This window comes from Acipenser ruthenus, chromosome 11 (genome assembly GCF_902713425.1).
Source record: "Acipenser ruthenus chromosome 11, fAciRut3.2 maternal haplotype, whole genome shotgun sequence".
Lineage (NCBI taxonomy): Eukaryota > Metazoa > Chordata > Actinopteri > Acipenseriformes > Acipenseridae > Acipenser > Acipenser ruthenus.
In genome coordinates this window covers 40,110,830-40,136,143 of record NC_081199.1, presented here as the reverse complement: position 1 = coordinate 40,136,143, position 25,314 = coordinate 40,110,830, and the positions used below count along the sequence as shown (strand labels likewise).

At 43.7% G+C, this 25,314-nt stretch overlaps 1 protein-coding gene across 1 annotated transcript in view; it reads left to right on the top strand.

The window, feature by feature from the left end:
• Nucleotides 1-301: 301 nt before the first annotated feature.
• LOC117426223 (potassium voltage-gated channel subfamily H member 8-like) overlaps nucleotides 302-25,314 on the top strand; it is a 56,949-nt gene continuing 31,936 nt past the window's right edge. The window contains exons 1-2 of the mRNA XM_059033913.1: nucleotides 302-424; nucleotides 778-1,451. Coding sequence (XP_058889896.1) covers nucleotides 1,376-1,451 — 76 coding nt within the window. The 5' untranslated portion in view covers nucleotides 302-424; nucleotides 778-1,375. The remainder of the gene's footprint in view (nucleotides 425-777; nucleotides 1,452-25,314) is intronic.

Sequence of the window (25,314 nt, the reverse complement as noted above, 5' to 3'; positions counted from 1 at the left end):
AAACTCTACTTGAAAGTCAACATGTTCAAACCAAAGTCAAGTGATAAAATGAGAGGGCCCAGGCAGGCCCAGAACAGCTAGGAAAAGTGATCAGGAACAGTCAGAGAGACAGCCAGGGATCTCTGTACACAGATGTTAGCTCATCTCAATGGATAGTAACTAGAAAACGCAATTCCACCTCAACGCTCATTAAAGGCTTATTGACTGATTACTTGTGGATTACATTGATCATGCACATATAAATGAAGGTAAATGCAGGCTCAGTGGATGGCGTTTATCAATGTTTGAGCAGATGTAGAATACTTGAAGCTTTGACTTGCTTAAATGATTCGTTTTCCAGAACTGCGAGGCAGGAGGTTTGTTCAATCACCCCGATTCAAACCTCTTGGAGTTGTTTACATTATGCCAGTGAAAACGTTCCCAGGTAATTGAACATACAGCAGCTGACTTCTAATTATACTGGAGCAGGTGACGCTGTTGGCTTTAATTGGCCTGATTTGACAAATTGGGTTCGGATACAACTATGGGAAACATGGATCACAAAGGCCTAATAGTTCAAATGATATTTAATTAAATTTGGTATTGTAGTAATACAATACAAATATTAGGACATTATATCGCAACAACCACACATGGCACGTGTAAGCATTACCCCGTAGCATCTTGATATTCATCTTCACCGCATGTTTTAAAAGCTCGGTTCTTCAAGCAAGCTGTTGTATAACACTGTAAATAAATATTTATATTTTGTTCCTGGGTATATTTTGTTACATACAGCTCCTTCCACGCTTGAGCGCTTGGGAGAGGCAGCAGTTACCTGGGACAACTCAGCGCACAGGACCCGCCTTCCAGGGAGAAACACCCCTGGAGACCACGTGACTCGACATCTGCTGGAGCATCTCCGAGACAGCAGGCAACACTCAGCACTGTTTAACTGAGAGAGAAAGAAAGAAAGAGAATGGGTGGAGAGAGAGAGAGTGAGAGTGTGCGCGCTCGGGTGATCAGTGGTAGTACTGCCTGGTGTAAGATAAGGAAGGAGCTCTAGACCACAGACAACCTGAGATACAAACACAGTATCTCATCTGTGTATATAATACTCTGTTACAGCTGGATCTATCATTGATGAACTTTTGTTTCACTACTACCCGTCTCCATGCCCCCAGCCGAAGCTCGGTTCGGGGTGCCCCAGTGCGCGTGTTTCCTTTGAAGACTATGTTCCCAGCCGCTGTTAGAAAGCGGAGGAGTGTGTGTCTCGGCTCGGCTCCCTTCTGCAGGGGCTAGACTGAGCGCCAGTACCACCTCTCGCTGTCTGCCCGACTTCGGTTCCGCAACTTTGGGGTACCAGGCTAAGGGAGCCCCGGCGACTCGCAAGAGAATGCCGGTCAGGAAGGGACTGCTGGCCCCTCAGAACACTTTCCTGGACACCATCGCCACCCGCTTTGATGGCACCCGTAAGTCAACTTGTTTAATTGCACTGGCCGTCTCCTCTGCCTGTTCTTATCCCCAGCGAGTTTGATCTTTTCTACTGAGTATATTAATGGTTTAAGCGGAAGCTGTGTGAATACAGTGTGATACTAATATCCAATTCTTCGGGAGGTATTATTATTATTGTTTGTGGTATTATTTGTTGTCCTCTTGCTAGTGGTGCGCACATTGTCAACGTGCTTTAACTGCAACCAAACGGACTCAACAGCATTTAAACCGTGAAGATGGATGGAATGTAGTGTATAGGGTCGAGGTGATTCCCTGTTCATTGTGTGTGCTCGTGTGTGTGTGTGTGTGTGTGTGCCTGTGTGTTTTCTAAGCGCGATTAATAATAGTCCACGTCGGACACGTTTTGTTACTGGTCTGCAATCTGTTATCTGCAGGTTTTTTGGTTGTCAAGCGAACCATGGGTAATACCTTATTAACGTCTCATTAGCATTTAATTCAGCAGTTAAACCTTCAATTTAAAACACTATAAAAGGAACTTCTTTTTCAAAAGGTTACCACCACCAGGTACTGCAATGTGGTTAATAACATGCAGCTGACAAATCTGCAAGCATGGCTGGCTTGCAGATTTATTAAGCGACTCGCTCTTTCTTGGTGTCTCTTGTTTCTGTGATCTATATGGGTTTGAAGCCGCGGCGGTGCCCCGCTGATGAACCACCACGTGACTGCAACATCGGCCCCCAAAGACCACGCGCAGATGTTTCCATCGGGTAGAAAGGGGAAGGTTCTCGATTTACAGACCGTGCTGTTTACCTCTTTGCAGTTGACGATATTACCAGGTCACGTGTCTTGTTCAAGGCAACCCTGCATGTCACTTCTTGTGCAAGTCCAGTCGGAATAAATGGGGTCTAAAGGCGAGAACTTAAATCGATCACATTAATTACGGACTCAGACGCTCTTATTCATGTTAAAATAACTGCCTCTTTCCAACAGGTTGCTATTCTTTTTGGTTTTGCATTTAGAGTCAGGAAAGCTTTTTATCTAGAACATGCATTATAATACATTATACATTACTGTATCCTGCCAGCAATCTAAACATAATGCAGATTCGTAATTATAGACCTGGATCTTAAGCGCACTCATTAAAATGCACGTCACTGGCAGCGCTGGCAGTCAGAAGAATCCGCACTTCCCATATCTACCGAGCATTCACACTAGTGCTAAGCTTTCACTGTTAAAAAATAATGCAAAGCGTTGATCTTACAGATCTTCATCTAAATAACTTGTAAGGTTATTTTAACTCATTAAGTACCTAATTACATTTTATTAAAAACAGTACACAAGCTATCTGTATGTAATTTGATACATTACATTTAGACTTAACCTTTTGCGGTTAACAAAATTGGATTAAGTAATCATAACAATATAGTTAAAGATTTAAATAATTTAAACAACAGTTAAAATTCTCTAGCCTGTCTTCAAATGAGGACAACAGCACTTATGTGTGAAGAATGCTTCAGAGAGCAAATATGTCTTTGTGTTCGCACCCCCTGGAAACCATGCCTAGAGACAGTGTGCTCGCACCCCCTGGAAACCGTGCCTAGAGACAGTGTGCTCGCACCCCCTGGAAACCATGCCTAGAGACAGTGTGCTCGCAACCCCTGGAAACCGTGCCTAGAGACAGTGTGCTCACACCCCCTGGAAACCATGCCTAGAGACAGTGTGCTCGCACCCACTGGAAACCGTGCCTAGAGACAGTGTGCTCGCAACCCATGGAAACCGTGCCTAGAGACAGTGTGCTCGTAACCCCTGGAAACCGTGCCTAGAGACAGTGTGCTCGCAACCCCTGGAAACCGTGCCTAGAGACAGTGTGCTCGCACCCCCTGGAAACCATGCCTAGAGACAGTGTGCTCACACCCCATGGAAACCGTGCCTAGAGACAGTGTGCTCGCAACCCCTGGAAACCGTGCCTAGAGACAGTGTGCTCGCAACCCCTGGAAACCGTGCCTAGAGACAGTGTGCTCGCAACCCCTGGAAACCGTGCCTAGAGACAGTGTGCTCACAACCCCTGGAAACCGTGCCTAGAGACAGTGTGCTCGCACCCCCTGGAAACCATGCCTAGAGACAGTGTGCTCGCAACCCCTGGAAACCGTGCCTAGAGACAGTGTGGCTTGTTTTCAGCTGGAGCCCCGAATAATACAGTACTCCATGAAAGAAAGGCAATGGCAGGGCACTGAACACACTGCTTTGAATTGAGCGGGTTTGTGCTGAAACATTACTACTGAATTGTGTGGTTTTGTACTAGAAACATTACCACTGAATTGTGTGGTTTTGTACTAGAAACATTACCACTGAATTGTGTGGTTTTGTACTGGAAACATTACCACTGAATTGTGTGGTTTTGTACTGGAAACATTACCACTGAATTGAGCGGTTTTGTACTAGAAACATTACCACTGAATTGTGTGGTTTTGTACTGGAAACATTACCACTGAATTGTGTGGTTTTGTACTGGAAACATTACCACTGAATTGTGTGGTTTTGTACTGGAAACATTACCACTGAATTGAGCGGTTTTGTGCTGGAAACATTACCACTGAATTGAGCGGTTTTGTACTAGAAACATTACCACTGAATTGAGCGGTTTTGTGCTTTTCATATCACAGGGCAGCAGTGTGGAGTAGGGGTTAGGGCTCTGGACTCTTGACCGGAGGGTCGTGGGTTCAGTCCCAGATGGGGGATACTGCTGCTGTACCCTTGAGCAAGGTACTTTCCCTAGATTGCTCCAGTAAAAACCCAACTGTATAAATGGATAATTGTATGTAAAAAATAATGTGTAAAAAATAAATATTGTAATTGTATGTAAAAATAATGTGATGTAACAATTGTAAGTCTCCCTGGGTAAGGGTGTCTGTAAATAATCATGATCCATTTTTTGTATATATAAATTAAGGTGTTTATGTTCTTTTGAATGTAGTTAAGGTTTAAAACAATGTATTATTCGTTTACCCACGTGTCATGCATGTTATTTCGTATCCAATTTAGTTTTTCATCACACTGATTTTTTTAAATGTAAAATTAGCAAGGTTCACAAGCCTTGCTGCTGAATACCATTTGAAATTGCCTTAGTTAATTGAACATGGGTGAAAATGACACATAGATGATATAATGAAAATAACCCGTTTTACACACTTTAATGTTTTTTTACAGCGTATCAGTTGGTTTGGCACGTCCACCCTTGCTTGTGGTCCGATGCAGCACAGCGTTCCGCAGGACGCGGCTTCCTTAGCTGGCTGGTTTCAGAACCACGGACAGCGACCGCCGCGCATTGAGCGAGCAGGAGGGATGGTTCATTGTTAGCATAGCAACGTGCTGTGTACATACCTGGCTGTAGAGGTTGAAACAGCCGATACAGGCATTTGCTAAATTTGAGTAGTACTCACTTTGTGCATTGAACTCCGGTAACAAAATTGTTTTTCTTTACGTCTTTCCCCATGAGAATGAGGGCTCTGGTTGAGTATGAAATGTGTATATATACCTATGTAATTATACACGCTATATATTAAGAATTTGACATAAATCCTATGTAATTGTTTTTGATACACAAACACACGTTACCAAAAATAAATACAATAAGAGTGTAACATATATAAACGCTGTTTATACACTTTTGCTTAATATTTTATGTTTAGTTCTTCAGACCTGGATGACCTGGTTTTTGACAGTTTATTTTTAAAGCACGTCAGCATGGTTTATTAAATTACATGCGCGTTTACTTCCCGCGCAGTTTGCTTCCCGGCCCTACACATTCTGCTCTCGAGATGAGATGCGCGCTGGCTGGAGCTGAACTCACACTGAACTCAGCCTGCCGCCGGGTGCACTGTTGCACGGTTCGGTTGCTGGGTGACGCTGGAGGGCGTGGAGGATTACCAAGCTGCACGACTGTGTCCCGCAGCGAGAGCGCTCCCCTTTGAGGTGGTCCCCAGACGATTTCCGTTTGTTCATGAGGTTCTCTGCTAAGACCAGTCTCAACAAGAAGTGCATCGCGTTTTGTTTAATGTTTCTCAAGACTAGCTGTTATGTAAAAGGTGGATAACCAAACCCCATTATTCGATATTGGGTCGCGGTCTGCCGCTCTGGAAATAATTATACTGTTCCCACACACTGATCGACGGGACGGTTTGCATACTCTAGCTGAGAACACAGATCGCATTGACAAAGCTTTTGCTTCATTTAAAAAAAAAAGTAAAAATAGCAGATTTATTTGATGTAATATAAGCATAACCATGTTAAAGAACAAACCATTGGGACTGTCTTAACCCCTTATAATACTACTACTACTACCACTAATAATACTACTATAAATATAATCCATGTTTGTATTTTTTTTGTTGTTATTTTTTGTGTTGTAAGGGGTTAGTGCTGATTGTGAAGGTACTGGCTATCATTTTTATGATGTTTCCACCTTAATGGTTCTACTTGTATCATCTGCTAAATAAACAAATAATAAAACGAATACTCATGTACTTATGAAAGCACAATTATTTTTTTTTGCAGAGATCTGCTTATTTTACGCCTGGGTGTGGATTCTGCATTAATGGGATTTACTGCTCTCGATTCTGAATTGTTTGAGGCATGTATTTTACTGATAATGGTTGTACACAGTGTACAGCAATGGACTTTCTTTACTGATCGTGAATCTGCAGCTCCCCCGCAGGGCCTCTGTGGCGGGCACAGCGCTGGCATCCCCGGGGATCCCTCCGGTTCTAATCTCGAGGTCTCACCTGTCACTCACAGCGCGCTGGGGCAGACTGAACAGCTCAAATTCGTTTCTCCGCAGAACACTCTGAAATGGCGGCACATTTCAGCAGTGCAGCAGAGGTGACATTTCAATAATACCTCCAGGCAGGAAAATGTTAACTCAAAGTGTTGCCATTCTTCAGACAGCACTGGGGAATTGCTTACATGTTTAACCATTTGCTGCCCAGTGACCGATATATTTGGCATTGGGAAAATAGGCATTAAATAGGTATGCGGACAGACCCTGGGCAGTAAAAGGGTTAATACCGGCCGCCTGATCTTCACACACATTAATGAAGTGGCTTCTTCTCAGTCTGGGTATATACCCGGTGGAGCATGTCAGTGTTCTTGCAGCTGGCACATTTTGGCAAAAAGAGGCTACTGCATGAATAGTGTACATGCCTGGGGGTCTTCAGGAGCTAATGCCAAAGATAGCATTGTTTATGTTCTTGTAAAATATTAGTATTCAAACACATTCGAATGATATTGACACACAGACTTCTGTGAGGCAGATAATCATAGTAAAATCTGGTCTGGTAAAATACAAACGTTTAAGTGACATAACTACAATATTACAACTACAACCTGGACAACTTAATTGGACTTTGTAGGTAGATTAATGCTACTCATAGACAGTGAAGCAGCTGTTAGAGTGCCCAGCGGGCTCGCTTTGCCCGGTACGGTATGACTCCTGGAAAGTTTAGATGGCAGTTTTCAGGGAAATACCTTGATGCCTTCCACCGGCTGCTTGTGTGCAGTGACGTGTCAGTGTCAGTAACCAGGCTGATCTGAGACGCCTTGTTCCTGTTGACAGGGATTAGCACCAGTGTTACAGGTTTATCCTCAACACAGCCTAATTCTCACCTAGTATTCTGTCCAGAGAGATGAACATTAGCCCGGGCTGATTCTCACCTAGTATTCTCTCCAGAGAGGGTGCTACATCACGTCATGCAATCATGAGAGAGTCAACTCAGTCACAGGCAGGCTTTTGGGATCATGGTATGCTTACAAAGAAAATAAGCAGGTGAAAATAGACTCGCTCTCTGTAGCGCTGGAGAAAAAACTCCAAAACTCCTTCAATGCAAGAGTTATTTTATATTGTCATTTTGTATTGTGATAATGAACGTTTTTGCCTTCTTTAAAACTTACATATATCTGTATAAACCTACAGAACACAAGCTGGTGTGTGCTGCTCTAAGCTGGAGGTTTGCTGGTTTTCAGCTGGTCGTGCTGGTTCAGGGGACTTGGGGTTGGTTGATGACAAACAGGCTCTTTAAAAGTCAATTTACTGTCACACGCTGAAGTGTTTGTTGCCTACGCTCATAAACAAATCAATTTGCTGTAAAACTTCACTGGGGCTTTGTGCACCTGCTGGGTGTCCAGGAAGCGACCAGGACATATTTATTTCCATTACCTGTTACCAATTCTTCACCAGCAGTTGCAGGGATTGTCTGCAGGGTGTATTTTCTTTTTGCTAAACTCTAGTGAAGGTCAGTAAACACAAGTGAGTCGAATGCGAATGAGCAGCCGGCTGGTCGTGGGGTTTAGGAGCTGATGATGTCTTCTCCGGATCGTGCTTCACTCAATCAGGCAGTAATGTGTTGTGTGTGATTTTCAATCAGGCAGTAATGTGTTGTATGTGATTTTCCAGCTTGAAAGAAATTTCAGGATTTAAGTGAAGTGCTTGTGCAGCCTCTCCAAATCCTTGAGATACATTCCCACAATCTCCAGGAGGCCATGACCTGCGGTGAAAACACCAGCTAGAGCTCCCTGCGTTTATTCTGCAGAATGCTGGGCAGTGCTGTAGAATACAGCACAATGGAAGCTTTTTGTTTTTCCTAAACTGAACGCATCAGTAACCGTACAAGACTCTAAGAAACGATATCAAGCAGCAGGCAATGCTAACTCAACAGCTGTGGCTACTCGTTATTGATGTTTGCTGCCTTAATTGTGTGACCTTTTCACGCTTTAGCTGAAAAACAGAAACAAAAAGAGCATCTTCTATGCAATGTGAAGATAATCAGGACCCACCTGGGAAGCTTCCTTCCAGAGACACGGCAGGGAGGTTACTCTGGAAGACCTAATGCTTGTATTTATTAAAACAGCTTCACATGGAGAAAGAGGGAGCTGCTGTTTCAGTCACAGCAGAGCAGGGGGAGATCTGCAGTTAGTGTCAATGAAGACAGATCATCTTAGTTAGCAATATTTCTAGATTTCAGATTACAATGTGTACTTTTTCCTTTTTAAAAGAGATTTTAAAAGCCCAAGGTCACACTTTATTTAAGGTAAACTTCTGTTTATCCAATGTTAGTAACTAGCTGACTAACCTATCCACAGATCCACTGTTAATAACTAGCTGACTAACCGATCCACTGTTAATAACTAGCTGACTAACCTATCCACAGATCCACTGTATATAAGCACACGTGCACAGATGTGCTAATTTGCTCTTAATATTTACCTCCCCCTCCCCACTCATGCTCTTTAACTGAACATGATAAACAGCAAGGCACTGCATAAGCATACCAATGTAATTTTAATCTTGATGATGCAAAAATAAAAGGTACAAATATTTTGGTGAACAAATCTGTTTCGGGTTATCATATGACTCCATGTACAGAAGAACAGTTTGGGTCAGTTCAGGCTTTTCAACTCGCACCCCAATGCATTCTGGTACCTTTCACAGCAGGATTGCACTTACCAGAATGCACTGCGGTGTGAGTTGAAAATCCTGAGCTGTCTCAACTGTCCTAGTGTGCACGGAGTCACATGGTAACCCTATGTTTGTTGCATGCTAATGCCCGTTAAAATGAAGCAATGAACCAAGATATTGAAACCCGAATACATAAGAAGGAAGGCATGTCATTATCTTGGCGCATTACAGCAAGAGGCTCTCAAGGGCGCTGAGTCTGTCTTGGTTTTGAAATCTCTGAAAATACATGTTTGCTATAACATGTGTTTCTTTAAAAACTGCACATTTGAGACCAATGTTGCTCATGAAAGTGCAAAAGGGGTAAGATTTCTAGATGTATGGAGTTATGCAGTTTGTTAGCTAGCCAGCCTCTCCACTGTAGAGGTTCATTTGAACACTAAAGATTCAGCAGCACTAGGGAGGTGTTGCCAGTGAGTACTCAATCCCAGCCCTAACAATAGAGAGGGGCCAAGGATCTGATTTGCATTCAGTGCAATATAATATATTCCCACCCGGGGTGTCTGTGTTCATATCTTGTTCATTTGTGGAGCAGCAGCTGGTGTCCCCTCACCCTGCTTTTTCATGTTTGTGAGAGTCTGTTTCAACCTGGGTAACACTCATCCCCTGCCATGCATACACTGTTCTAACCATAGAGAGGGAGAGGGAGAGGGAGAGGGAGGGGAGAGGGAAAAGGAGGGGAAGAGGGATGGAGAGAGGGATGAAGAGAGGGAGGGAGAGGGGGGAAGGGGAAGGGGGGGGAGAGGGATTTGAGGAGAGAGGGGGAGGGGGGAGGGGGAGCGGGATGGGAGGGGAGAGGGCAGGAGATGGGTGAGGGAGAGGAGGATAAATGAGTGTCTGTCCAGGAGAGTAGACTGATTCTGATATCCACTCAGACACCTTTAATCAGAGCTCTGTGAGGCACTCGTTAGATCACGGCTCTTATCTCACTATGCATCCACAGACTCCCAGCACTTTGTTCTCAGTTCCAATTTACCATTAATCATCCGTTGGTAGCTCTCTGTCTATATTAGGTGTCGTCGGCTCCATCTTGAACCATGAATCACTGTGCAGGGCCAGGAAGGAGTCTTAACAGCCCTTAAAGGTCACCTGTTTTCCTGTCGACTGCTTTGGAAGAGTTTTCTCTGTCAATGTTTGAGGAGTTGAAGTGTTTCATTTGGGTCTTCATGTGCTCCTTGAAACTGAAGGCTTCCCTTGGGGGAATGACATAAAACAAATGTAACATGTGAGTCAATTCATGTGTGTGAGTGTGGGCTGTGAGCAGTGAGGCGTGAGATATCACAGCAGATATCTTTTTACTGTACAAGGGCCAAGTTACAGAAACAGGGCAAACTGATCACTGTCTTGAAACAGCCTTTGGTGAGTCCAGCTCACAGAGTTTCTTTCTTCTCCGCCTCAGCCAGTCTTTTTGTTCCTTTACCGTCATGAAATCAGTTTTTAATGTCTTTGAGCTCAGTTTGGTAGCGCAGGCAGTCATTTCCTGAAGCATGCAGGGAAAGATAAGGTTTTGCATTCAGAGGGAATTAGTCTGATTTGGTGCAGAGGTGGGTTTTATTGAATGTGTTTTAGTTGCTGTTTTTCTGTTTCATTGAATTCCTGTTATGATTTCACCCTGCAGAGAACAAGGCCAGCAGAATATGAGCATGGCTAAGCAGAACTAATAATCCCCAGGTTTCATGTGATGAGAAACTCAACCCAACCCGTTGAGCAGGTGTGTGACTGGAGCCTGCCAGCATCAATCTGGCTAGCACAGGCACTGCTGGACCCGATAAACCGTGAGATACAGAGAATACAGGCAGCACCATGGCTTACGTATTGTAATCAATGGGCTGAATCACTGAAGATACACAAAATGTGTCGTTCAGTAACACTCACACTCATGTTACACTGACACACACACACACATTGACACACTCACACTCACACTCACATTACACCAACACACACACACACACACACACTGACACGCTCACACTCACACTCACACTCATGTTACACTGACACACTCATACTCATGTTACACTGACGCTCACACTCACACTCATGTTACACTGACACACACACACTGACATGCTCACACTCACACTCACACTCATGTTACACTGACACACACACTGACACGCTCACACTCACAATCATGTTACACTGACGCTCACACCCACACTCACACTCATGTTACACTCACACACACACACTGACATGCTCACACTCACACTCACGTTACACTGACACACTCACACACTGACACGCTCACACTCACACTCATGTTACACTGACGCTCACACCCACACTCACACTCATGTTACACTCACACACACACATACACACACACTGACACGCTCACACTCACACTCACACTCACACTCATGTTACACTGACACACACACACTGACATGCTCACACTCACACTCACACTCATGTTACACTGACACACACACTGACACGCTCACACTCACAATCATGTTACACTGACGCTCACACCCACACTCACACTCATGTTACACTGACACACTCACACACTGACACACTCACACTCACACTCATGTTACACTGACACACACACACACTGACACGCTCACACTCACACTCATGTTACACTGACACACACACACACACACACTGACACGCTCACACTCACACTCATGTTACACTGACACACACACACACACTGACACACTCACACTCACACTCATGTTACACTGACGCTCACACCCACACTCACACTCATGTTACACTGACACACACACACACACACACACTGACACACTCACACTCACACTCATGTTACACTGACACACTCACACTCATGTTACACTGACACACACACACACACACACACTGACACACTCATGCTCACACTCACACTCATGTTACACTGACACACACACACACTGACACGCTCACACTCACACTCATGTTACACTGACACACACACACACTAACACGCTCACACTCACACTCATGTTACACTGACACACACACACACACACACTGACACGCTCACACTAAGCTGCACCTGCAGTCCCAGTAATGCCCCTCGGGAAAGGGCCTGACCCCTAGCTGAGGAGCTCAGAGGTCAACCCAGTTTTATCCCAACAGTCATGCAGAGTGACCAGGGACTCTGGAACAAGGGAACATTTGGGATTGACTCTTCCTTTTTCATGAAATAAATTAAAGATGAAACAATAAAGGGGGGGCAGCTTTTCAGTGATTCTGCATCGCTGCCAGAGGGGCTCGTCTCTCTGGAGATGAAAGGCATGCCAATGATTGTCTGATAGCTGTAGTGTTTTGGAGCAGGAACATTTTAACATTTCTCTTCAAAAGCCTATTTTGGTTTGATGCCCACGGAAATATTTACAGAGGAAACATTGTATTCATTTTGCATATTTCAAAGCGCTTTGTAATATTTGTACGTACAAGGGTTATTATATTTCATTACAAGAATGTGTGGTCAATTTAGCAGAGCATGCTTGAATTAAGCACTATGTCAGAAGATCATCTGTTACACGGTTGTTCTCAGAAGTGGGCAGCACAGCACTGTACACGGGAATGTCACGATGAATTTAGCAGAGTGTAAAACTGATTGAGGTCAAATTTGCATGAGGGTTACAGCTCCCAATAGCGTCTATGTAGCACCTCTCACCCCATCACCACAGCCCTGTTTATTGAGCATTAGAAAACCAGGGAAGTCTAGCGGCATCAGTCTGGTATTTTCAAAGTTTACCACAGTAAATCTGCGCAGTAATTTTGTAGCTTTCCCATGCCTTTCCAATGGTATTACTCTGCATTGACCATAGTTTCTGTATATGCTTTACCATACCTCTCCAGGCTTTACAATGCTTCCCTATGTTTTGACTGCTTTATTGCACTGTGCTATATTTTAATTATGGTAAACATTTATAAGGGTATTCCCCTGGGATATACAAAACTGTTGAGGACACAAACGCATCAATGAAACAAAATCTAATGTACTCCTGCAGACTGAGACATCAATGAAACAAGCCTAGTCTAATGTAGATTGATTGAATTGTGTGCATTTTTCTTCAATCAATCAATAATCGATAACGTAGACATGTCAGTGAAATGAATGTGTCTCTTTCGAGTGATTGCAGGCCCTTTTTCATCTGGGTGGAATTTGGTACATGTGTCTTTCTTTTTCACTCATGCACCATGTAGATCCAGTCGGCTCTAGTCACTGTCACAAGGCCACCAGCTCAATAGACAGTATCTGTTAGAGAAGCCTAACTGAGGCCACAAGAGATAAGCAATTGCCAGTGACAAGCAGGCAAATAAATATTTAGCACTATAACCGACTTAAGATGTCTTCTTACCATGCTTATAGTGTGCATTTATTTAATACATTATAACTTTCAGCTACCATGCTTACCTGTGTTTTTACTGTTGCATACTGCAGTAAACTTCTAGAAAGTGAAGAACCATGCAGCTCTGGATTGAGGACATTATTGTGGTAGCTTGTTCTGTTGCTTCAGTAGTGAATGTGTGCGCTCTCTCTCTCTCTCTCTCTCTCTCTCTCTCTCTCTCTCGCTCTCTCTCTCTCTCTCTCTCTCTCTCTCTCTCTCTCTTTGGTTGCTTCAGTAGTGCTGCCTCTGTTAGCAGTGCTGTGTTTTATTGATTAGAGATTGAGCTGGTTAAAGTGCAATAGCCTCCAGAGACTCTGGGCCACGCGAATCAATTAGCTGAGCAGCCTGGGCTGTGAGTGCGGTGTCCTCCACACGGCAGGGACTGGGAGAGGGAGCGGGGTCACCAGCTGACAAATACTTCAACAAGGGCGCGCCTATGGATCTATCATCAGAGTAGACAGGGTCACCTCCTGCAGCACTATACCAGACAAAGGCAAGAGAGAGGGGGGGAGAGGGTGTCCCTTATAAGACCACCCCATCCCACCACCACATCATAGCACAGCTGAGGCTTCCATAGACCCTGATGCTGCTTAGATCTCTGAGACCTGAGCCGATCAGAATCCAGGCTTGACCCTGGTGATGTTGCCCCTTTTCCACTGGCACATCCCAGCCGTGAGGTACGGGTGCTTTTCCACTGGCTATTTGTCGAGCCGAACGAGAACCAAACCGTGAGGCCCAAGCAGATCCCAATCCAAGAAGGAGAAGTGCTGACCAGACCTAACTCTGCTCAGCTTCACCCAAGGGAATGCATTCTCATGTCTACCTCCCAGACAGTTTATTCCAGTAATTCTCATGTCTGACTCCCTGTTCATCCGTGTTTCTGTGAATGTGTTTCTGTTTTGATAACCTGTCGGGATCTCCTGTACAAGAGCTTCCTGTAGGCGGACAGCAGGGGTAACGAAACTCGACAGGACTCGACACATACATGCATCACAACACAGAGCGGCACCAGGATAAAATGAGCACCGGAGAGGCATTTGTGACACCTCTATTGAGAGCAGCTTTACTGGATTATTGAGGGAGTTTGAAACTTGTTTGCTTTTACAGTGTCTTCACCGTGCTCTTACTGTATTTTACTACACTGCTGTGTTTTTACTGCAGTATACCACAGTAAGTACAGCCCAGCTTGCTGCTGGCGCATCTCGCTACCCTGCCCTTATTCTTCCACTGCACTTTGCATCTCTGTTTGTCCTTTCTGTTTGAGTGGAAACACCGTGCAGTGAGCAGATTCTCTCACACTAATATTAAATACACATTTATATGACTATTTGAGTAGCTCAGTGGTTAAAGAAAGCACTGGACTGTAATGTGGAAGGTGGTTGGTTTGAGTAGCTCAGTGGTTAAAGAAAGCACTGGGCTGTAATGTGGAAGGTGGTTGGTTTGAGTAGCTCAATGGTTAAAGAAAGCACTGGGCTGTAATGTGGAAGGTGGTTGGTTTGAGTAGCTCAGTGGTTAAAGAAAGCACTGGGCTGTAATGTGGAAGGTGGTTGGTTTGAGTAGCTCAGTGGTTAAAGAAAGCACTGGGCTGTAATGTAGAAGGTGGTTGGTTTGAGTAGCTCAGTGGTTAAAGAAAGCACTGGGCTGTAATGTGGAAGGTGGTCGGTTTGAGTAGCTCAGTGGTTAAAGAAAGCACTGGGCTGTAATGTGGAAGGTGGTCGGTTTGAGTAGCTCAGTGGTTAAAGAAAGCACTGGGCTGTAATGTGGAAGGTGGTTGGTTTGAGTAGCTCAGTGGTTAAAGAAAGCACTGGGCTGTAATGTGGAAGGTGGTCGGTTTGAGTAGCTCAGTGGTTAGAGCACTGGGCTGTGTGTGGATGGTGACTTCTTAAAGAGAAAAATGATGTAGATGGGCAACACAGTTTAAACAACTGTAATTATTTAAATAAATACTAAAGATTCAATTTGCGCAGAGACTCTCCACACAGGCACATTAACCGGTACTTGTTTATTCAAGTACAAAGTGTCACGTCAACCGGTTTGTGAAGTAGCTTTTTATCTGAAGTCAAGAGTCCGTCTAATTGGAGATGGTCTGCACCGCTGAGCACTGTGAATAACGAAATAAGTGGGCTGTGCCTTCACTCAGGGGGGAGAGGAGGGGAGAAGAGGAGAGGAGAGATGGTTGAAGAAGAGGAGTGGCGAGCAAAGGGAGAGAGGCTGAAGGAAGAGAAGGGAGAAAGGGAAGAGGACAGGCCATCCACTCCTTCAGTAACCTGTCTGGATCACCGGGGTGTTTGAGCCTGGGGCCCCCTGTACTCAGAGGACTTCTCCACGGGGGGAATATTGAACAGTGAAGATCACATGATTTAGCTGCACTCTGTAGCAGATTGTACCTGCCGTTGCTGGGAATTAGTATTACAACATTCTGCCATTGTTTATCTGACTGCAGAGCACAGTAACAGTGGCATGCACAGAAGCTCTCTGAACAGCCTTACAATGTGCCAGTGACAGGGAGAGTACATCTGAGACATCCCAGCGCACGCCTGGTGAGCCTCTGATCTCTCTACTTGTACTTTATACTTCAGTTTGGAATATGCAGGCATTTCAAAGACAATACGATAGAAGTAAAAGTTACAAAGTTACTAGCCAATCACAATGCTCCAGCAGGAATCAGGTCATGTGACCTACAGCACAGGAAGTGACTAGATACCAGGAAGAAACTGATTATTTTTGTGTCGCAATCTTATATATCCTGAATCAAAGTATTAAAAAAACAGATAAAATATCTTCAAGTGAAGGAAAGCCGGAGCAGTGATAGTGATAAAGCTGCTTCTTGCACTTCTTTAAAATCAGCGTCCTGTTCCTCTGGGTTTCCGCACCAGGGAGATTTGTTTTTTTAGTTAAAGATTAACAGTTCATGCTACCTGAGTATTAAGTGCTGCCTTGTTAATGATCTGTTAATGATGAGATAATGAGTGCTGTGTGTGTTTATGGATCATTAATACAGAGCTTCCTATCTACAGCTCTGAATCCAATTCCATTCATCAGCCTTGTCTTATAGCACAGTAATCTGAATCCAGTTCCATTCATCAGTCTTGTTTGCTTGTCTAACATAGCACAGTAATGGCCAGCAGCCTCAGGAACATGTTCTTCAACCCTGCAATCTGATAGCGTTACATAACTTGTGTTCTTAAAGGACTAAGCCATTATATTGTTTCTATGCTCTCTCAGCCAGTCAGTGCTGGCTGTCTCATAAGAATCAGAGTCAGAGTCACTGAGCATCGACTCCGGAGAAGCACACTGATCGCGTGCTGCTTCATTCCCTTAACAGACACCTCGGATGAAACCAACAAGGCTGCAGTAACAAGGCTCTGTTTAAAGTGCACTTAACTGGAGTGGGGTTTAGTTGTACTCAAAGAGAGACGGAGCACTTTTGGGTTATTTGTGAACTTTAAGGAATGAAAAAAAAAGCACCCTGGACGAGTCATTACAGTAGATCCGATCCTGGAAGATATGATACCCTACCAACTGAACGGTACTGAGAGAAACTGATCAATGCACATTTTGTCATGGGTCTACAGTAAATGCAGCTCTTAGCGGACAGAATGGATTCCGTGCCTTTGTGAATTCAGTTTCAAGATGTACATTCTGTCACTTCCTATAACTGGCCTGTTTAGCCACGTTAAATAAAACGAGAAAGGATTCATATAATTACAGTACTATCACAATGCTGAAAGACGTTTGTTTTGTGTGCGTGCTTTTTTGTTGTTTCTGTCTCGGTGCAAAAAAAACCCAAATTACTTTGTCAAAGACTGAGAAAGCACAGTAAGAACTGTTTTAGACACACTGATGTACCTGACATTGTTCAATTATAATGCCCCGACATTAATAAAGCAACAGGTTCTGCTGCACTTCCATGTTGTTTCCTGTGACGTTGCTGTTCTCGCCCGCTGGGTTCACAGTGCTGCAGTGTCCGCAGGGTCTGTGCTGTTGCTAGGAGCGCCTTGAACTGGGTTGCCAGGAGAGGGGAGGGCGGGGGAGTTGGGGGAGGGTGCCAATTAGCTAATGGGTTGGAGAGATGATTAACGGCACACAGAGGCCTCTTCACAGGGGTCCAGCTCATTCAAGCTAATTACCTCTGGAATTATTAATTACTTAATGAAACACTGATTTAAACATGTTTAACAGAATCACACATGTAATGACAATTAAGATACATGCAAAGCTGCTCATGTTAATGGATATGTATCGTGATCAAGACAAAGCAGAAAACTTCAAAGCTGGCACACAATGGGCTCTTCACAGACTGAGCTCTCTTCCTCTGCTGCCTGCTGAGAGCACTTGGATTTCTACAGAAGAGGAAGAAGTGAATCTTAGTTTGAGTTCTTCCATTACTTTGAGTGCAGCCTGTGCTGCCGGATTCTGGATTTTGGTTATGCTTTCATTTGTTCTTCCTAGTATAATGATTCACTAAGGCCAAGACTCGAGTACTTTGGGGTTCAAGCGGATTCACATCTCACTGCCCCCCTGATGGATCTCCTGTCCACACGGCATTCAAACAGGGTTCACACTAACGAGCATCTTCCGTTACTCTTCATAACGAGCCTGTCCCGCTGGAGACCGCAGTACACACACACACATTCATCAGCCATAAGTGAGGCTGAACCGGCAGCAGTGTGCTATCCACCCATCACTTCAGATACACCCAATCATGCATTATGAGTAAACTTGTTAGCTAGTGTCTTGTTCTGTGTGACGCGGCTCCCAGTGGCTTGTGCGTGGTTAAGAGCGCTGCACGTGAGGGAGGCTGGGACTATCGTTCCTGGTGAGCGGATCTCAGGAAACTCATCCAGAACTCCAGAAACGCACAATCACTGGTACATGTTTCAGCAGGTAACCCCACCTTTAAGAGAAAAGGAGAGACATGCCAGCCCACCAGAGCAGAGAATGGAATGGTTCAGAAGCCGGGACGAAGGGTTCGAAATTTGGATTTACTCTACAGTACACCTTGTATCAGATAGGCTGCAAGGGCACTATATGTTCCCTAGAATCCCTGTGTATTAATCACTGCAGTGCTGTGTGTGGTTACCTTCATTCATGACCCTGGACAAGGCTCTGTCATTGCCACTACTGCCCCACTGTTACAGAATGGCTGTGTGTCTGTGTGTCTGTCTGTGTCTGTGTGTGCGTATCTGTGGGTTTTTGTCTGACCCTCTCTGCTCAATAAATACTGGCTTTCCTTCTATCTCTGTGGAAACAGCAAGAAAAACAATAGCTACCTGTCGCCTGGCAACGGGGGCTGTTATCTGTGAGGCTGGAACAGCAGCTATTAATGTCAAAGTAAATGCAGAAGCTGAACACGGACACACACAAACTGAGAAACACACACACACTGATACACGTACACTGACACGTGTATACTGACACAAACACACTGAAATACAGACACACACACACACACACACTGATACACGTACACTGACACGTGTACGCTGACACAAACACACTGAAATACAGACACACACACACACACAACCTGCACATTTACACATGCATCCACAATAACACACACACATTGTGACTCACTGCTAGTAGTGAGGTGGCAAGTCTGCTTTTGAAGAGGAGGAGCGCTGAGTAAACAGCCCAGTCCTGATAACACAAGCTTGATTGTTTCCGCGGGCAGATTCACTTTTAGGAACTATCAAGGAAGTAATCTTAACTGTAGCGCTACGATTGCTTCCCCTTTCGATTGTGTTATTTATACACTTCCTTCAATCATTGCTAATTATATACTCTATCATTAGCTCAGAGACCAGTTTCCCTTCAGGTGACACACAGAAGAGGATCTGTGACCACTTCAGTGTGGGATCACCAGTAATATCTCCACCAGCAACGTATCGTTTCAAGGCTTTAAAAATGGGACTGATTCCCATTCACAGCTCACACCATTCCTTGAAGGTAGAGCCTGAATGAATGCATCACCTTTTAATAATACATCCGGTGAAACCACTTAGGATTCTCAGTTCAAGGAAGGAAAGAAAGACAAATTGGAGCAGAGAGAAAGTACAGAGCGTGTCTGATAAGAAGAACCGCAGTCTTCTATGATGTTTGTGTCTCACGGAAACGGATTCTTAAAACCCATCCAGCCTCCTCCAACCAACCAACCAATATATATCTTCTTCTAAGACAAGGTTTCCCTGGCACTGTTTCATTAGCCCTGAATCCACAAAGTCAAACAGCAGCAGCGATGTTCAGTGTTCAGCATGCAGGAAGAACTTACTGGACGAGCAGACAGGGAGCCCGGGGCAGCGATTGCTGGAGAACTTACTGGACGAGCAGACAGGGAGCCCCGGGGGCAGCGATTGCTGGAGAACTTAGTGGACGAGCAGACAGGGAGCCCCGGGGGCAGCGATTTCTGACTGACTCTTCTGTTAATTCAATTTTTAAAAGTTTATGAATAAATAATGTTTAGTGTCTCAGACCGATTAGCATTAATTCTGCATTTGCATTCGTTAAAAACAAGACCATCTGTTGGAAACAGATGTAGCTAAACTGCAGACTCGGCACTCCAAGACTTGGGAGGGTTACACAAGGTTCCCTGTCTGTCTGTCAAATACCCCACTGCTGCAGGCATAGACAAGACTCTGCATCCTTTACACATGCAAGAATCTGCTCACTCGCCAAAAACCACTGCTGGACTGCATCCTCCCCACAGTGGAGGAAAGGGACCAAGGCCTATTGTATACTAGTAGTGTCACTGGCAATGTCAATTGTATGCGGCTGTTTGAATGAATTAAAAAGTAGCTGTGAAGTGTGCATTTCATGCGGATGAATATGCATTTGCTGTTGCAATTGCTTATATATAAATTACATTTCAGAACATTAATAAATAGTTTCCCGGGATAGCCGTTCTGTCAGGAAAGTTTGAAAACGATTTTATATGTTTAACCTTTACCAAATCCTGCCCTGCAGGACTTCACACAGCCCCTGTCCTTTTTAGAACTGACTTCAAAATCCTCCACTGTCCGTGAGCCGTCTGTTTAATAGCAACAGCAGCTCCTAATCGCTTAAACCGTTTGGAACGAGAGTCAAAATTGAATTTATTGAAATATTACAAACCTCTGCACGTACCCAACACACATTACAAACAGAATGCATTGCAAAACTGCGTGGATGAAATGGCATCAATTATTTAGCACGTACTTGGAAATCTGCATCAGATCTGCGCTACACAGTAACTAGCAAGGATTTCAAAGAAGAACAGATCTGCCCGAAATACAATTTCAATTCCGACTGCAATTTACATTGTTATTGCACCTTCAAAGAGGAGCTGTAAACGAGGGCTTCAGGAGTCTGGGCACACAGAGACCTAATTTTAACTCCCACCGGACTCCCCCACCGGTAATGTTATGATAATGCTTTTTTTTACACAGTTCCATGATAGTAAACAGTCAATACCTGGGCAATAGCGGTGCCAGCTATGCCAAGGTGAGAACATCTGAATGAGTGAGATTGGAAATCCACCAGTAAATGCATCGTCCTTGCCTTTCTTTTAGGAGAAATACTGCTAAAATTGACACTAAAACTGTTCCTAAGATCACTGAGACTTGACATGTCTGAGGTGCTTGTGTGTAATCACCATTAGACTGCCCTTACAGTATTGTGCTCTTGTAGGTTGAGCGTGTTTATTAAGACTTTTCTCTGTATTTCCTGCCTCAATGAATATTTAAGACATCAAAGGCCAGCTGTGTAGAAAATTTGTTATTAAGAGTTTGGGAATAGGGTTATTTTCACATGGTTGCATGTCTCTATTACATATTGACTGTTTATTACCATGTTACTGAACTTCAATAAACAGGTCATTGCATATCAGTTAAAGACTTGTTTATGCCTTGCTAGATAAAGCATTGCCCAAACTAATTCGACTTGTGAGTCATTCCTCACTAGTTTCTGTTTCACATCACCATTTTTTATTTCCATGTACCGAACCTGCAGACTGGAGTACACTGCTGGGATGAATTAGGCTGCTGTTCTCTTCATGGCTGTCTCAATTTATATAAATGAGATGATGTGTAATAATAGTGATAGTACTTTGGTCAAATATGCGGATGATATGGCACTAGTGGCATGTCTCAGTATTTTCAGTATGTTAACACTTTGACTTCTTGGTTTGCTGAAATCTTCCTAGAACTAAATGTTCAGAAAACAAAAGAAATGTGTTGTGGAGGGAGGCAAGCATTAGGCTCACCACATCCCCTCTTTAAGCCACTTGGGATAAAGGGACAAGAGGTGGAACAAGCTTCAAGCTTTAAATATCTTGGTACTGTGCTAGACCAAAACCTATGTTTTCTGGAAATGCTGATTACATATATAAGAAGGCACAACAGCGACTTTTTCTTCTTGGAAAACTAAGAAGTTTTGATGTTGGCAGGGAAATTTCAGTGTCTGTTTATAGATATCTCATTGAGAGCATTCTTACTTTTAATATATACCGAGCAGCAAAAGAAACATATCACTATTATAACACATTTATAAAAATAAGGTATATAAATGATGGACATTGACAAAATGTTTTTGGTCTCTTTTTAATCACTCGATCATTCATCCTTGACCATGACACGCTTGAGTGACTATGACTAAAGCAGATGCACTTAATCACCTAATTAGTGAGACAGTTGATTGGACACTGGATATGGAGTGATTTCAGCTGCTGAGTAGCAAGCTTGAATAAAAGCAATAAAGAAAATCACAGAAAAAAAACTGTCAAGAGAGCAGCGCCTTCGTGCAATCGGCATGTTGGAGGCTGGACTAGGGCAGCATACTGTGGCTTGCCATCTTGGGTGCTCACAGCCAGCAATTTCAAACCTGGTGAAACGGTATAACCAGACACACTCTGTCAATGACAGGCCATGAACTGGGAGACCAAGAGTCACAACACCTGCCCAAGATCGACAGATCATTCTGCAGCATCTTCATGATGTCAATTGTTAATCAGCACAATAAAAAGTCACTGCACCTGCTCTAAAACAGAGTTTGTCATTTTTTGATCACATCTAGTGAATTTTATCCAAATATAAGTGATACATTTCTTTTGATGCTCAAATATAAGTGATAAGTTTCTTTTGATGCTCAATATAGTATCATGGCATGGCAATCTCTCAGTAAAAAATAAAACAAAACTGGCAAGAGTTGTCAACCAGGCAAGTAAAATAATTGGTACCAAACAGCTGCAATTATCAGACCTGTACCATCAAGCAGTTAAAAGGAAATTCATACACATTTTTAATGATAGTACACATCCTCGCAATTTTTCATTTCAATTACTGCCATCAGTAGTGTTACAAAAAATAATTTATTCCAACTGAAATTTCAGTTCTTAATGGGGAAAAGAGGTGGAAGCCCTGAGAAGTGTGTGCACACTTTGTGTGTGCATGCGTGTAGGTGTGTACACGTTGTGTGTTCATGTGTGTAGGTGTGTCCACTTTGTGTGTGTAGGTGTGTACACTTTGTGTGTGCATGTGTGTAGGTGTGTACACTTTGTGTGTGCATGTGTGTAGGTGTGTACACTTTGTGTGTGCATGTGTGTAGGTGTGTGCTTGTATGTGGGTATGGTATGTTGCTGTTCAGCAATGAGCTGCTGCTGTGCTGTTTATGCTAGCATGGATTATTGGTTTATAATTGATTGTTATTTATTGATGGTGTGTGTACACTGCTGTTTGTTTCTTTTGTATCAAGCCATGGTGTAAGCTGAAGACAAATTTTCAGGTTATGCTCTATTTAATGGACAATAAAGCTTTTTTGAATTTGAATTTTGAATTTGAATGGCTTTATTTGCAGTTGATTGACTGATACCAAGCTGATTACCCACACAGACACCGGCCCTCGCCTCTGCAAGTGTAACCAGCACTGAGGTCAATACGATGAATCAATCAGCTCCCGAGGTACAAGCATTGAGATCCGCTCCTGCTTACAGTGGGAAACTGGCCAAGCAGCCTTCAGAAATACAAGTGACTGTGAACCACAGTGTGTGCCTGCTGGGAAGCAGGGAGAGAGATCTCCCTGCTGGCACTCTGTATTGCAATCTGCAAACCATTTTCTTTTTTAAATGAAAATGCTGCAGCTATTGATAACATACCATGTCAAGACCCAGAGCAGCTGTGTAATAGAAAAGTGATTTTTCTGAACATGTAACCAACTCAGTCACTTTAAAACATTAGGATTAATTGTGGTTTCCCCTGTGCTGTACCCTGCTCCCCTGTGCAGTACCCCGTTTTCCTGTGCTGCACCCTGCTCCCCTGTGCTGTACCCTGCTCCCCTGTGCTGTACCCTACTCTCCTGTGCTGCACCCTGCTCCCCTGTGCTGTACCCTACTCCCCTGTGCTGTACCCTGCTCTCCTGTGCTGCACCCTGCTCCCCTGTGCTATGAGACATTCTTAAGCCAGTGTATTGCTGTGTAGGGACACTTGCGTCTAAACTCTCATATTTGCTTGCAAAGCAGACATTCCATACCCTGTAAACTGGCCTGGGAGCTATCGTATTAACAGCATTTCTTTACTTCAAAGCAGTCCTCCACTTAACGCCCCTTTACAAGAACTGTACCTCAGTACTCAATAGCGCAGTGTAAGTTTGTAACACGTCTTTAAGGAAATTGTCTACCTTCCATTCCTACGAGGCTGAAAGCCTACCTCACAGCGCCACCTGTTGGACAGGTATTGTATCTGAAAATAAGAAAACATCATCAGAATGGCATTTAGAAGACTGTTTAGTCTCTTAAAGGGAAAGTGTGATCCGAGTTCTCAAGAAGGCTCTTCAGTCTCTTAAGGGGAAAGTGCAATCCAAACTCTCTGCACCCCCCTGTTGGCCAGCAGGTTGCTTCCTGACCCCTCCTCCCACGCAGCTTTTAATATTCGATTGTTTTCCTGAGAATTATCCGCTTGTGGTTTATGGCTGAACAGTCATTCTAGTTTGTAAATCTTGATTTAGAATCCCTCCATGGGAATAATGTAGAAGAACATCTACAGCTGCACCTAATATTTAGTAAATCATATTGTGTCCTGATTTTACAGGAAAGAGTAACCCACGCTAATCTGCAGTGTAGCTCTTCAATACTGAGCAGCTGTCGTTCTTGAATACCCCCCTCACTCTCAGCCATTCCCCCCAATTATCTCAGGAAACCGCCTTCGTGGGCAGATCGGAGTTTTAAATTGGCAGAGAAAGATTTCATGCTCAAATCATGATGTTTTGCAAAAGAACCATTCTGTGCAACGATTTGTTATTTTACAATATTAATCCCAAACTGTACTGCAAAACACCACTTTACCAAATAAAGGTGTATTCTTTTAATAAATCTGCATCATTTATATCTAAGAAGCTTCTTGTCCATGTTGCTCTTATAAAATATCCATAAGGAAGGGCCGTTGAGTTCAGGGTGTGTGTCGAGGACAATACTGTACAACACAGAGACATGGAACACTTCCAGTTAAATAAGAGCTTTCATTCTTCAAGTCATTTGCTCCACATTACAAATGGAAATGGAAATGATCTGACAGTGCTGGAGCAGAGAGCCTCAAAGGTTGATTCACCATGATCCAGTTTGAAGTTATATGACGCATGGCGCCTTATTCACAAAGCTTTAACATGGGATATTTTCAAGGCTTAGTTTGGTTTTATTGGATTCAGCTTTTAATGAAATGTAAATGTTATTTAACATATCAAAGCAGTTTGGAATAAAATAGTCTTTAAATAACTCTTGAGTAAATGCTTTGTGAATAAAGCACACGGTTACGGTCCAAAGTCTGTAATCCTACTGTTTCAGGTCCACAGAATTACGACTGGGACCCATTTCCAAGAGTCTCTCTCTCTTTCGCATGGCATTTCAAAAGCAATAGATCGAGTTTCTAGCTGTATGCTGAGTTTGGAAAGCCATTCGATGACGTCCGGGGTCGCCACATGGAGTCCATTTGTACCTGCTGCAGAAGCGTGTGTTGGGCAGTGATGGGTGATGTGAGTGATGGATTA